Source organism: Ictalurus furcatus, chromosome 27 (genome assembly GCF_023375685.1).
Source record: "Ictalurus furcatus strain D&B chromosome 27, Billie_1.0, whole genome shotgun sequence".
NCBI lineage: Eukaryota > Metazoa > Chordata > Actinopteri > Siluriformes > Ictaluridae > Ictalurus > Ictalurus furcatus.
In genome coordinates, this window is record NC_071281.1 from 16349630 (window position 1) to 16364747 (window position 15118).

Here is a 15118-nt window from a genome sequence, read left to right on the forward strand (position 1 = left end):
AATTATAAACTGAACAGTGACGTAGCCACAATATCAGATGAGCGACATTCACACCATCCTCATCTGCCCATAGATACACACCTAGATCACATATCTATCTATATAATATAATATATCTATACTTCAAGTCTTTCAAAAAAAAAATAAATATGCATACAATTCAAATAATTTGGGGTTTGATACTCTACAGAAGAAAAAAATAATAACAACAATAATAACCGGGTAGTGATTTGTAAAATATTATTTCGTTTAGCACAAATCTGAGACAATCGTTTCTGTACACTGACGTGACATGTTCGTTGGAAAATTGTCGAGGTGTGCGAGTGTTTTGGCTGCACACAACAGACGACAAAAACACACACTCGCTCCGTCTCTCGCACTCGCGCTTAGACACTCGTGCACCTCCGTGCACAAACACACAGATATCAGAGATAGACATCATATTCAGACATATGCAAACTCACACACACACACACACACACACACACTCCAGATGCTGATGATTAAATTAAATTAAATCCCAGTTTGGCTCCGTGAAATCGTGTGCACGCGTCAAAAAAAGTGACGATCCTGTAAAAACTTTGTATCATTTTTTTTTTTGTTTTGTTTTGTACAAATCCATCAAATCAGCACATGACAAAGGATTTCAACTCTTGAAAAAAGAAAAAAAAAAGGCAAAGAAAACCCTTCATGCATAATTCCTCTCCTGAAATCTCAATGATTGTGTGTATTTTTTTCTCTCATTTTAAAAAAATCTGCGATCATTTATTTGTTAATTTTTTTTTCTTTTCAAATTTCAGTCTTTTGTAGTTTTTTTTTTTTCCTTTTCCATTTGACCCCTAAAGTCCAGGGCTTCAAGATATTGCTCCTTTGAGTCTCTCTCTATATTTTTTTCTTTTGTTTTTAAAGTCTTTGGTCCTCCACGAGGTAGAGAGGACGCCTAAAACTCCACCACAATAAGCACAAGCAGTAAAGAAGCCAGTGGGAAGGAAGGAAGGAAGGAAGGAAGGAAGGAACAAACGTAATACTCGTCCCCAGATGTCCACACTGGATGTTTCCTCTTTTTTTTTTTTTTTTTTTGTTCGTTTTTTTATTATAATTTTTTTTTTAAACTGCTTAAAAAAATCCCAGATTTGGGCAAAAAGGGACCAATAACACTAGAGGCGCCCCCTTGTGGTCAGGGAAGTAAGAGTAGACGAGTGTCTGGGAAGAAAAGAGCGCCTCCTATCTGCACAGGTCCTCGTGCACCGCATCCGGCTGGTTTTTCCGTCTCTTTCCGGTGGTGTGGTGATGATGGGCTTTGCTGCTTTGGTGGCTCTTGCTGTTCGAGATGCTCTGTTGGGCCGGGGAGCTTTTGCTCGGCCGAAACTGTCGGCTCTGGTGAGAGGGGAGAACGCACGTGATTAATAATCACAATCTGATAACGCAATCATGAACTAAGCACTAAGGCTGTACAAATGAAGCACCTCTTCCTCATACATGAGCCTACAGATGCCTAGGATCGGCTAGTGTCTCTGTGATTGACAGGAGAGAGACAGTATGCCCCTCCCACTCAGAGAGCATCGTATGATTTATTAGTATGAATAAAATTAGCCCCAAGTTTATCTATAATCCAGTGCGCTCCAAAACAATGACAAACTGAGAAGATATATACGTTCAATATTTACAGTCTCTCAATTTAATGGACGTCATTCTGCACTTCAGCTTCTCATCAGATTTTCCGTCCAATCAAACGCTCCCTAGAATCCGAAGTGCCCCGCGCCAGACGTTATAAAAATCCATGGTACTAACTGTCGAGTACAGCTTAGCCCGGGCTGTGAGTTAAGCTAAACACCACTGGTTATTTAAAAAGGGGGAGGAGCCACTCGATACGCCCTGACCCGCCCTGACTTCCCGTTTCAGTGGAAATTACACCAACATGTCGAATATCGCTGGCCGTTTCAAGCCACTTCACGGGCGGGGACTTTAAAAGCGAGTGAACGCTTCATGATCTCTGGAATAACATCACGGCTGTAAAAACCTCGTGTGCAAGTCACGACACGACCGCAGTGTTCCTCGGGATAACGCACAGATTTTCTCCCTGATCCTTTACTGCTGAAGTAGAGAGTAAAGTAAAAGCTGACTGCATAACACTTTGGCTAAATATTTCCAATGAACTGAGAACAGGTTGAAATTTTTAACTTTATTTCCTCTTTTTTCGTGTCAAATTGATTAACTCTTCGCTTGTACCCAGGTCATGACACCCGATCCCCTTTCCAGCTCGACCCAGTGTTTACACGCTACGTGTACGCCTCTCCGCACCTGTTCTCGCCGATGCACAGCAAAACTTTTACCTTGCTGCCTTTGTGGCCTGTACTGGGTGTGGTCATAGGATGGCTCTGAGCTCTGTGATTGGTCAGATTCCTCTCTGCGTTATCTCGGTGAGCTCCAGAGCCCCGGCCGGGCAACTGTTTCACCGTCTTGCACGGCGTACCGTCCGAATCCTACACACGATATATGACGTACGTTAACCGAAAGCTGCGTTTCTGTTATTTATTTACTTATTTTTAAACCACAGTATGTACTCACTGCATCACTGGACGTCGTGGAAGAAGGAGAGGGTGATGAGGATGAAGACGGCGATGAAGGCGAGGAAGGAGGCGGGGACGAGGAGTTGGAGGACGCTTTGCTCCGCGCCGCTGAAGGATGGACGACGATCTCTTCGGGTAAGTTGTTGTTGCACTCGTCGAGCTCCTGAGGCTCCACCAGGAGGGTCAGGTCATTTCCTGTACAGACACCAAAAGAGGAGGACCAAAAAAAAAAAAAAAAACGCAAGTCAGACATATCTACTATAGACGCTAGGGGGAAAAAAACACACACAAATAAAAGGGTGCATAAATATTATGAAAGGCTTAATAAAGATTATAGTCGACTGCTCATTACAGGAAACAGTCCCTAGTGCAGTTGCTCACATTCGATAAACTGATATTTAAACAAAAACAATACGGAGGAAAAAAAAAAAGCAGCTTATATTGCATGATTTTATCGCTACACTATAAGCATTAATGTGTATATATATGAAAATGATCTTAAAACAAAATGCTGAACCCGTTACACGGACCAAAATAAATAATCTTACATAACACTTACAGAAAACTTATCTTGAGCCACGGAGATTGATAAGAATGCTCAGAGAGAACAAAAGCGTGCTTTCGAGGGCTTGTTTACATATTGTATCAAGGCCGATTTAGCAATGAATCATTTATTATTACTATTATTATTATTATTATTATACAACTCCACTGACAGCTAAAAGGTAGCTTCGGCTATGTAGATGGCTAAAAATGTATTTAACTCATTGTATATTCAGCCATCTGTAGCACTATTAACTGGGACAAACGGTGGTTATGAAATCGCTTGGCTCTTGATCTGGTTAATTTTTTTTTTTTCTTCAAGAGATACAGTAATCTTAGATTTCTGGTTTAGTGTCGATTAAAAAAAGAATTCTCAAAAAAAAAAAAAAAAAAAAAAAAAAAAGTTAAGCAGAACGGCTATCAATGTGAACCATTGCAGATGAAGGGCGCCTCGCTTTGTGACTGCTGGCCCCAGTGCTCGCTGATCCAATCACGGTACTCGGCTACCTCCCGTGTGACGCGGATTATTCGACCCAGAATACTGGAGGGACAGAGAAAGGAAGAAAAACACAGAGATTAGTTTTAATAGCTAGCTTGTTTTTGTACAGTTGTGTATGTGTAAATATATACACACACCTTTCAGATTTGTTATTGGGGTAGTGCTTGGCGATGGGAGAGACGGCGTGTTCCAGAACCACGTACGCATATTCGAATGCTTGCTTCACCTGCATGGCCCCATAGGAGCTCCTTCCAACATCGTTGCCTAAATCACACACACACACACACAAGTCAGGATAATACACACAATTCTTAAGAATAGTTCCACTTCCTCAAGAGTGTATATTATTATTATACATATACACACACACGCACACTCCCGGTCAAAAGTTTGTGGACACACGACTGAAATGTCTCATGAGCTTAAAAACCGTTTGATTAAACGTGTGAAATCGGTGTCGTGGACAAAAACATAACCGTGCAGACGTATTCGTTTCTTTCATTAGAAAACTAACATTATATTTACAAAAAAATCCCAATCTTTTTTTTTTTTTTTAAAAAAGTACGACTCGGAGAGAAATATTCGGAAAAGCAGCCGATAAGTGTGCAGTGTACCTGTGAACTCCTTTAATACAGTTTAAAAAGCATCTCGAGAAATCGAGTGAGAAAACGCCAAGAATACATTTCTGGAAATTCTCGGCAAAAAAGGGCGTCGACTTTGAAGATGCTAAAATACTCAATTATTTCGATTTATTTTGGACTTTTTTTTAATCGTGGCATAATTCTCATAGATCCATAAATGAAATAAAAATAAAGAATGAGGGTGTCTAAACTTTTGACCGGTAGAGTGCGAGTGTGTGTGTGCGTGCGCGTATACCCGGCTGCAGTGGATCCTCGATGTACAGCATGGATGGTCTGTATCCGTCCAACATGCCATTCAGCACCTCGTCTTTGGCCACGTATGAGCCACCATCTTTAATCCTAATTCCCGTCTTCAGGTAGTTAAAATGGCGGCCGTACAGTTCGAAGAACTCGATCAGCAAGACGCCCATGTTGGAGTTGGGATTGCACACATCCTCTCTGTAGTGTAGCTACAAAACACACACACACACAGCCGCCGGTGAGTTCCCACGACTTTCACATCCTTTAATAAAACAATCAAGTGCACACATGTGTTTTGCTAACTGAAGGAACATGTTTGTTTTTTTTGTGTTTATTTAAATGGCTGCTTTCACACTGTGTGGTTTTGTTTTGTTTATTTGTTTCCCCCCCCACTTCCGAAAGTTCCACTGATGAGAAGAGAACACGAGAACAGGTTTAAGGCACGTTACATCGAAAACGTTTTATTGCCGATATTCGAACGTTGCAGTGTGACTATAAATAACAACGTGTGCATTTCTGGGACGTTAAATTCTTAGAAATTTGCTTGGAAAACTATAGTAGAAAACAAACACCTGACAATCTGCTCATTACTACAGTTTAATCTTTAATCATGAATACTGATTGGTGTGTGTGTGTGTGTACCTGTAGGAAGCTGACAGCCATGAGAAACAGGCTGTAGGATCCGATGCCTCCAGTAAACACCTCATTCAGCTCTCTCTGCAGCAGGAACTGTTTTAGCACCAGCACCAGGTACGGCAGCACGGGGAATTTCTAAAACACACACACGATAAGAAGTTAAGACGGCTGCCCAAATACAACAGGACCCAACCTGGTCTGCAATCAATCAAGCTTACTGACACACACATACTGACACCACACACACCTTTTTGAAGTCTTTGATGAGATTGGCAGCCTTCACGCCGCTGTGCACGTTAAAACTGATGTCCACTTTGACCTCAGTGTGAGCGTCTGTCAGCTTGATGATCGGAACCTGCGTGGATACACAGATCAGTACAGAACATCGGTTTTAATACGTTTTGAATCCAGATGTGACACCACACACACACACACACACACACACAGTACCGTTGCTTTATCGAGCACTTTGACCGAATTCTCGTCTGCGACTTTCCTCTTGCGCAGCTCCTCCTCCAGCGTCCACAGAGGAAGCGTCTCCCAGTTTCCGAACACTACCAGGTCTATATCACTGACACACACACACAGAGAGAGACAAACAGGTTTATACAGGTCTATCATACACATCACTAACCTAAATCCACATACACACACTCCTCAAAACACGCCATGCTCAAACATATCTAGAAGCTGTTGCTATTCGTTTTAATCGGCTGGACTTTTATGAGATGAACATGTACATCTCGGTAGTCGATATACACTGACAAGCCATAACATTAAAACCACCTGCCTAATAATGTGTAGGTCCTCATCTCCTTGTTCCAACAAAACGGAGATGTGGCACCAAGACGTTAGCAGCAGATCGTTTCAGTCCTGTAAGCTGCGAGGTGGGTCCCTCTATGGATCGGACTTGTTTGTCCAGCACATCCTACAGACGCTCGATCGGATTGAGATCTAGAGGATCTGGAGGCCGAGTCAACACCTTGAACTCTTTGTCATGTTCCTCAAACCGTTCCTGATCAGTTTCTGCAGTGTGTCAGGGAGCACTATCCTGCTGAAAGAGGCCACTGACGTTAGGGAATACCGTTACCATGAAGGGGCGTACTTGGTCTGGAACAGTGTTTAAGTAGGTGGGACGTGTCAAAGGAACATCCACGTGGATTCCAGGACCCAAGGTTTTCCAGCAGAACATTGCCCAGAGCATCACACTGCCTCCGCCAGCTCGCCTTCTTTACATAGTGCATCCTGGTGCCATCTCTTCCCCAGGTAAGCGCGCCCACACACACACACACACACACACACACACACACACACACACACCCACCCGGCCGTCCACATGACGTAAAAGAAAACGTGATTCGTCAGACCAGGCCGCCTTCTTCCATTGATCCATGATCCAGTTCTGATGCCCACGTGCGTTTGTAGGAGCTTACGGTGGTGGATAGGGTTCAGCAGCTCCTTCCTTACACCACTTTTGGTAGGTACTAACCACTGCATACCGGGAACACCCCACAAGCCCTGCCATTTTGGAGATGCTCTGACCCAGTCGTCCAGCCGTCACAATCTGTCAGAATCGCTCAGATCCTAACACTTGCCCATTTCTCCTGCATCCAACACATCAACTTCGAGAACTGATTGTTCACTTGCTGCCTAATAAACCTATCCCACACCTCGACAGGTGCCATTGTAATGAGATAATGTTACTCACTTCACCTGTCAGTGGTGTTAATGTTATGGCTCATCGGTGTGTGTGTGTATATGTATATATATGTATATGTATGTATAAAGCTCAATACAGCAAGAAATACCATAAAAGACATTTCAGACTATTCATAAATGCTTGTCTCATTCCACACAGACGGGACGATTTACTCGACACACTAATCCAGATTTAGGTCTCTAAGTGACACGTCAGTGTAGCATGACCGTGATGTACTGCGGGATGTTTCCCTAGATATTCAATCAGCTCAGCTAAATTTAGTTTAATCCCCATCAGATTCATGCACACGACGACCACAAACGCATAAAAAACAAATAAATAAAAATCATTTTAAAAATACACAACCTCTAGCCTCTAAATCAATTCAACCTTGGCTTGACCCGACTCCTATATATATAGCCAAGGAAGTGTGTGCTTTTTTTTGTTTTTTTTCAGATAAAAGTTTCAGTGTGTGCATAAGTCTAGACACAAGAACACACAAACACACACACACACACACACACACAAATACGAAGCGGTGAAGCTTACCTTGTAGGCAAATACAGGCCAGTGCTGAAACTGCCAAACACTTGGACCTGTAACAACATGAGAAAAAATAATGACTATCACACACACTCGCCTCATTGACGTCCTCTACGCTGAACTAGATGACATTTTCGTTCGCCAGGGTCACTTTTATTTTTTTTATTATTTTTTTTTTAAACATGTGCCACAAGAAAACAAATCATACAAATACAACAACCTGAATGTGTATCCCTGGGCGAGATGCTATTTTTTTGTGCGTCAGTAAGAGCAGCATGGCAAAGCGCCTCGATTTCTTCACCGAACAAAGACGCTAAAACCACGCCCACTCTATCGGCTCACGAGACGAAGGCTCGTGAACTCCCACGTCAGCGTTGACTTCGATGACATCGACAGAAAGAAAGTGCCTCTATCGTGTCTCGTGTCCCTGGTGAAACGTTTTCAGGTGGATCGTAAATCAAACGCTACCGCTAAGCTAAGATCGGCGCGTCTGATCGACGACGAAAACGTTTTGGTCCTTATTTCAGAAATACACCTTGGATCTGAGGCTAGTTCAAACTTGATGTAATAATAATGAAACGTTTTTAAACGTTACACTTTCGCACTTCCTCAATTAAGACAAAACACTTTTGCTTAATCTTATAGAACTAAGAAGTGTGGTGTGTGTTTCGTTAGTACTTCACGCTGGTGAACTCTAGCAGTACTACACACACACACACACACACAGTGTGAAGACCCGAGCGTGAGGGCGCTGACCCTCATCGAACCTTCGATTGGTCATATATTCACCGCTTCGGTCTAGCCTCGGACGCTATGATGATCTAATCTGGAGCGGTGTGTGAAATCATCTGACCGTCGAACAGAAAGAGAAGTGCACTTGGAGAAAAGGGGCAGTCGAGGTTTCGTTTGCGATTTCAGAAACTCCTCGTCTTAAAAACAGATTTTGTGTGGGAGAGAAGGATTCAATAAGAGCTACTGTGCAGGTTTAGAAGACAGTCCGGCGAAAATAGGGAAGACACACACACACACACACACACACACACACCAACCTGCTGAAACCAAGACAAATGGGAAGAATGATCCTATTATTATAATAATCAGGTCCTGATCACTGCATAAAAACGTGTCAAATCACCCAGAGAGATGTGTTTGTACATGTTTATATTCGTGTGTGTGTGTGCGCACGCATGTGAGAGAGAACGAGCTAGAGAGAGAGAGAGAGACAGAGAGATATAGAGCGAGAGAGGGAGAGAGAAAGACAGAACGATAGAGAGAGAGTGAGCGAGAGCGACAGATAGAGAGAGTGAGGGCGCGAGACAGAACGATAGAGAGCCAGTGAGCGAGAGTGATAGATAGAGAGTGCGAGAGAGAGACAGAGCGAGCGATAGATAGAGCGAGAGATAGAGAGCATGAGAGCAACACACAAACGTACTTCTGCACTTGGCCATAGGTCCTTGATGACTCTCTTTATTCTATCGACAACTTCCATCCTCATCCGCTCTTCCTCCTCCCGAGGAGACATGTACTCGTAGAAGTCTTTGATCTCCTCATGGAGCCTAAAGAGAGAGACACAGAAAGAGAGAGAGAGATGAGAAATCTGAGATTCCGGTCAGCATTCTGGTCTGACATCATGTTACACTTACACACACACAGACTTGGGCAAAGCAGTATGTCAGGTAAGCAGTATGTCACAACACGGCAGAAGGGGAGTGTAAAGGGCGTGGCGTGTGTAGGTGAATTGTAGAAATAAGGGTTACACACACAATTTACTACAAGTTGACTAAACCCCTCACGCTGACGTGTAACAGGAGCTAGCTCGTAAGACGACTCGAGACGAAAATCGAAACGGCTTTAAAAGCCACACTCTCAAAGTAAAGGCGTGTGTGTGTGTGTGCGCGCGTGCGTACACGTTTTGAACCGATGGACTAACGGGTGCAGCCATCGCTGCGGGTCTTCGCTCCACGTTCCCGGTCGATACGAGCGAAGGAAGGAAGTGAATTCTTAAACGATCCGTTTTGGAGATGGACGAAGAAAAGCTTTAACAGATGTTTTAAAGGACGAGAAACAGCTGCGGAGTTTTGCACATTAAGCATCGGCAGCGTATAAATCTCGCGGTGAAAAGTCAAACGTAAATAACACAGAGCTGTTGCCAACTCTGGGGTTCAGACAGCACCGTGTCAGCATCTGTTCTGTGGGTCAAAGCGGTGGACTTGGCAACGTAGTGACTTCTGCACACCCAGGGCCATCGGGTTTCAGTTTAACAAAACAGGCTACTGTGACTTTCGTTTCCTCAGAAGTGCCTCTCGGACCACACAAGCGCACGGGGATTGAGTTCACGCCTCTGCAGCCAATCGCTGAGCCGGCTCTGTCTCCACCGAGTTACATAACCACGTGACTCCAACACACACACACACACACACACACACACTACGGCACACACACCTTCGCTCTCGGTAATCTGCTGTTTTGTACTGAGGAACATTTGTGCAACCTGGAAAAGGCCTGAGACAGGTGTGTCTCTCTCTCTCTTTCTCACACACACACACAGAGGAGGAGATAATAGATACACAGGAATATAGGACACGAAGCAGAAACACAGTACATGCACAGACATGCACTCTTACTCGAGGTGACAAGCTGTTTACTTTACCTACCATACACACACACACACACACACACACCCACCCACACACCCCAGGTGAACTCATTTCCAAGAGCTAAAAGCTTATATAAGTGTCAAATCCAAATCCCTGCAAAAGAGCGTGCAAAACAATTTCGGGCAACCGCGATTTCGGCAAGCGATACGAATACACGTAACCGCCCGTTTCTCTTAGCCTGCGTTAATTAGCTCACCGTACGTTATCACGTTACTTTTTTTACTCACTGGCCAAGCTAAAGAACGCATGACTATTTTATGACTATAGTTATTGTTTCTATGGTAACCGCTCACACTCCAGACTGTGCAGTTACACAAAAATAACGCACAAAGCGCGTCATCTGTACAGTCTGTTGTGTGTTATTCCTTACTTATCAACTCTGCACGATGTGGCAATCGCCATGATATCCAGCAATGTTTATTATTTTATATTGACATGTGATTTATTATATTATATAACCAAGACCTTTACGCGATTTGACGTCGTTGTCTCTCAGAAAAAGGGGTAAAAGAATAGTTGGTATTGGAAGAATATCGGATCAAGAGATGAATATGAGAATACAGATCAGTATTTCAGCACCCATTTCCTCATATTTACATCTAGGGGTGTTAAATAACTTGGGTGGGTTCAAACAAAAGGTACCATGATCCATCACCCCCCGTGATCAAAAATATTGGAACACGACACTGATAGGTGTTTGAGCTCTGGTTTTCACATGTAAGGACTGCATTTGCTGTTAAAAAGCATAAACCAATATCAAGAGATATTAAGAGCTGCCTATGGGAGAAAAGCAGGCTATTTTGAAGCTGAGACAAGAGAGAAAGTCAATCAGAGGCACCGCACAAACATCGGGCAGGGCCGATACGACAATTTGGAACGTCCGAAAAAAGAAAAGGAAAGAAACCGACTAGACGTGGGACAGGTCGGGCGAGGAAAACAACAGCAGATGATGACAGAAAGGATCTGCTCATGATCCAAGCTCATCTGTGAAACATGGTGGAGGTAGTGTCAGGGCTTGGGCTTGCATGGCTGCTTCTGGAACATTCTCAGTAATCTTTATTGATGATGGAACTCTGAGAAATGCTTCCAAATTGATCAGGAGGAACTTCATCATGCAGCAAGACAACGATCCAAAACACACTGCCATCTCAACAAAGGAGTTCATCAGGAGGAAAAGTGGAAGGTTTAAGACTGGACAAGTCAATCACCAGACCTTAACCCAACTGAGCAGCATTTCAAGAGGAGACTGAAGGGAGAAACCTTTGGAAACTAAGAAGATTTTACAATTCATACTGTCCTGCTGTTCTGCCAATTAACACACCAACAAAAAATAAATCAATAAATAAATAGCAGTGACAAGAGTAGTGTTCAGTTTAAGGCTTATAACAACACCACTTTACCAACGATGGCATTACACCGTTACACACAACCTCCTCCTTTTATTACTTCAGGGTTAATGACTCCTTCTGTGGGAGGTTCGATACGATGTACGGCTCAGAGATCTCCGACAGGTGGTTTGGATCCCAGACGACTCACGCAATCGCTCTTTTTCAGTGAACTGTGCGAGTTCACATTTCCTGTTATCAGCTAGGGTGCTTACAAAATACAAAAAAAAAAAATAGATGCAATGCATGCTGGTCTGTGGGGCCTGAGTGGAGCCTGAGATCTGCTCTTCAGCACCCAAATAAGTGGGAACCTGGAATCCCAGAGACACAGAGAGGACCTTTTCCTCTCTCCCCTCTGTATTCCGTTTCTCTCCCTCTTTCTACCGTGTTCCGTTTTGATCTGTCATTCTGCTCTCTCTTGCCCTCCCTCACTACTGTGTTCTCTCTCCCTCTCTCTCCCCCCTTCCCGACTGTGTTCTGTTTTTTTTCTCTCTCTACTGTGTTCAGCTCTCTCTCTCTCTCTCTCTCTCTCTCTCTCCTGTGTTTTGTTGTGAGCGTGTCTCTCTCTCTCTCTCTACACAAATCCAAATAGGACTCTTTGCATGGCTGCTCTAAAGGCATCCCCTCTAGTTTTATTATTTTTTTTCCTCCCCACAATGCCACACGTCATATCAGGAACTCCCTCGCTCCGTAGCGGATGATTGGCTGGCGGCTCAGTGACATCACCGTGGAAGGGATCGGGTGTCCGGGTGCACGGAGGCGGAGATTGTTTTGGACAGATGGGACTCGCTCATCGTGCTGCGAATATAAACAATGCAGGATTCCACACTTGCCTGCCTGCCTACACAGTACATACACGAACAAGATTCCTCCTTTCCTCTTTTCTCACATTCTGACAATTTCGACTTAACCGCAAATGTGGGATTACTTATTAAATTACACGCCTGGACGAGCGATTTCAACAGCCGTGAGATTAAAAGGAAGAAAAGAAAAGAAAAAAAAATCAATAAACAGGCGTCTCAGATGTCTTTACAACTGTAAGGAAAAGCGCATCTTTCCCGATACGTCTATTAGAGAAGGCACAGAAGAGCGACCAGAAGAAGAAGAGAAAGAAAAACAGCACTGTGCAGTACAGGTTAAAGCATTATGACTAAGTCCTGAGGAATTCTCTACTACAAACAATCACTTGTTCGTCTTATTATAATTAATAATAACGGAAAGACGGACATGCCCTTTCTGCGCTCGAGGCTTTGCGAGCTGCGACGCATTCCCGCGTTAGGATGGAGGAACCTCCAAATAAGTTCACGCCCATGTAAAGCACACACTAACACACACTTAACAGCGAAAGATGTTTACGTAGTAGACAGCGAATCCGCCGCCGAGCGCCGCAGCGATCGCCCAAGAAGGACATAAACATTGCTTAAGCTATAAAACGCAAAACGTATCGATCGTCCATAAAAGAAAAAAGCCTTTGTGTCAAATATGATTCATCGCTTATAAATCAACGCAGGGTCTGAATTTGAAGCCGTGAGGATGAAATAAAACAACTTCAACAAGTGAACACAACAGGTCATTAACACTGACACATATTTACATTTAATAAACGTTTGTTTTATTTCAAATTAGTTATTCATGTTGTCAGGGTTGGAAGTATCCTAAAAAATAGGTACAGGTTATTTAGGTATGTACCTGTATGTATGTATGTATCTATAAATGATATGCCACGTTAACTAAAAGCTTTATTCTATATGATAAGCAGTGATTTTAGGGACTCGAGATGCAAATTAGCTTACGCTATACTCTCTATGTGCGATGCATATTTCCCAGCATTCGACTGGATATAAACGTAAATAAATAAACAAACGCGATACAAACGGATTTTCATGGTTGTAGCGCGTAAGATGTTTTCGTATTCGGAAAACACCAAACCGTCGTGTTATACATGATGTGTCGTGGATCGATAAATAATTATACGCAATTTTTCTAGCAGAGGTCTGACTCAATCGAGCGTTCGCTGGTTAAAAAAAAAAAACAAAACAAAAAAAACGTAGCACGGTGATGATGACATGTGCGTTCTTACGTTTACGGTGTTTACGTGACCGATGCCCCCTATCAGGTGACTTACATTCATCTCGTTTATACAGCTAGCAGTGTAGACGTGCTTGGATTTGAACTCGCAAGCTTCCAGTCAGAAGTCCAATGTATTAACCACTGAGCTACCACCACCATGCTTCAACAATCCTGTTGATAGTCAAAAGATAACTCCACTATATATATATATATATATATATATATATTTTTAACTCAAAATCTAATCTAATCCATGATAGAGGTGTCAAAACTTTTAGGATAGTTTTAATGAAAGCTTGTAAAGAGTGTTCAGTGGTATTGTAGCTGAACCTCTCTCTACCTCTGTGTGTGTGTGTGTGTGTGTGTGTGTGTGTGTGTGTGTGGGTGCAGCAGCCAAGCAAGGAAATGTCACCTGGGCACTAACACTAGCTTCCAAACCACACACTCTTGGCATTTAAAAGGAAATCCTCTGCCTTAAGGTGTTAGCAAACTGAATATTGAGGAAACATGAGCATGGAGACAGACTGTAGATGTCCATGTGCTCAGTGATCAAGCACATGGCTCAGGGAGGGAGGGAGAGAGAGAGAGAAAGATATTAACTAGCTAAGCTGAGCCTCACCCGATCACTCCCCCGGAGTAGTTTCTCCGTTTCCACGGCGTGCCCGTGTACAGGTCCGCGTCCGGGCCGGAAGAGCTGTTGAGTTGAAGGTTGAAGCCGAACGTGCTCGCCTTGTTATCCCGTTTGCGCTTGTTGCGCTGCGCCGCGGCTGCTGCTGCTGCTGCTTCCTGCGCCCCGCTCCACGGTCCTCCGCGGCCCGTCGCCGCGCTCCGCTGGTTGTAGTGGTTGTTGTTAATAATAACAATATTACTTTCCAGCGGTATGAAGTCTCGCTGCTCCGCGATTTCTCCGGACATCCCGCGGTGTTTCGGCTCGCCGCAAACGGGAGCCGCGCTGCTCTCTGCCGCTAATGCACCGTCTCCGCTCGGCTTGGGGTTCGAGCTGTATCCGCCTCCTCCTCCACCACCACCGCCACCGCCGCTTCCTCCTCCTCCTCCACCACCACCACCTCCTCCTCCTCCTCCGCTGTTGTTGCTGTTACCGCTGCCGCCGCCTCCGTTAACGTTACCGTGAAAGTACAAATTACCGAGGCCCTGCGTCGTCTCCCAAATCTGCATCCACAGTTTGTTAGCAGGTCCGCACTGTTCTGGCTGAAACCAGGCGATTCTAGGATCCATCAAATGGCCCCAGAATTAAAAGGAAATAATACTAATACACCAAGGCGTGTTCTCACTCACCGACCTTAACGTTATCGCCAATAGCTAACGCACACGCACGAGCTTCTAGAACACCGAAAATGAGAGATAGCTAGCGAGCGAGCTAGCCAACTAGCTAGCTAGCTAACTTACTTAGCTGTGCTAGCTGTAACTTTGCCAAGCGGCTGGTTTTTTAAATTCACTACGAAATTATCCCTACGTCGCTGTCGGGTTCCATTAACGTGCCGTGAGGAGTTCTGTTCAGCGTCCACGAGTGGGGGAAAAATCGGACGGGACGAAACGAAACCTAGAGTCGCGGAGAGGAACACGGAGCGTTCGCCTGTGTCGAAGTCAATCTGACCCTTCTCTCTCCCCCCCTCC

The 15118-nt window shown here is 44.1% G+C and overlaps 1 protein-coding gene across 1 annotated transcript; it reads right to left on the reverse strand.

Annotated features, from left to right (window-relative positions):
• Positions 1–1054: 1054 nt before the first annotated feature.
• On the reverse strand, positions 1055–15118 carry tent4b (terminal nucleotidyltransferase 4B). The gene is made up of 12 exons (XM_053616929.1): positions 14103–15118; positions 8804–8927; positions 7378–7424; positions 5580–5700; positions 5377–5484; positions 5136–5264; positions 4489–4702; positions 3750–3876; positions 3545–3654; positions 2569–2765; positions 2334–2483; positions 1055–1377 (listed from the first exon to the last, which is right to left on the reverse strand). Exons 1-12 carry the CDS (start codon positions 14717–14719, stop codon positions 1225–1227), a joined length of 2097 nt encoding a protein of 698 aa, XP_053472904.1. The 5' UTR covers positions 14720–15118; the 3' UTR covers positions 1055–1224.

Excerpts from the sequence above, each read along its gene's own strand:
- tent4b (XM_053616929.1), bottom strand. The coding sequence starts at position 14,719 with ATGGATCCTAGAATCGCCTGGTTTCAGCCAGAACAGTGCGGACCTGCT. Across the intron at positions 5,265-5,376 it reads TCATCAAAGACTTCAAAAAG|AAATTCCCCGTGCTGCCGTA; the intron begins GTGTGTGTGGTG and ends TGTGTGTTTTAG. Across the intron at positions 3,655-3,749 it reads CCCAATAACAAATCTGAAAG|TATTCTGGGTCGAATAATCC; the intron begins GTGTGTGTATAT and ends CTGTCCCTCCAG.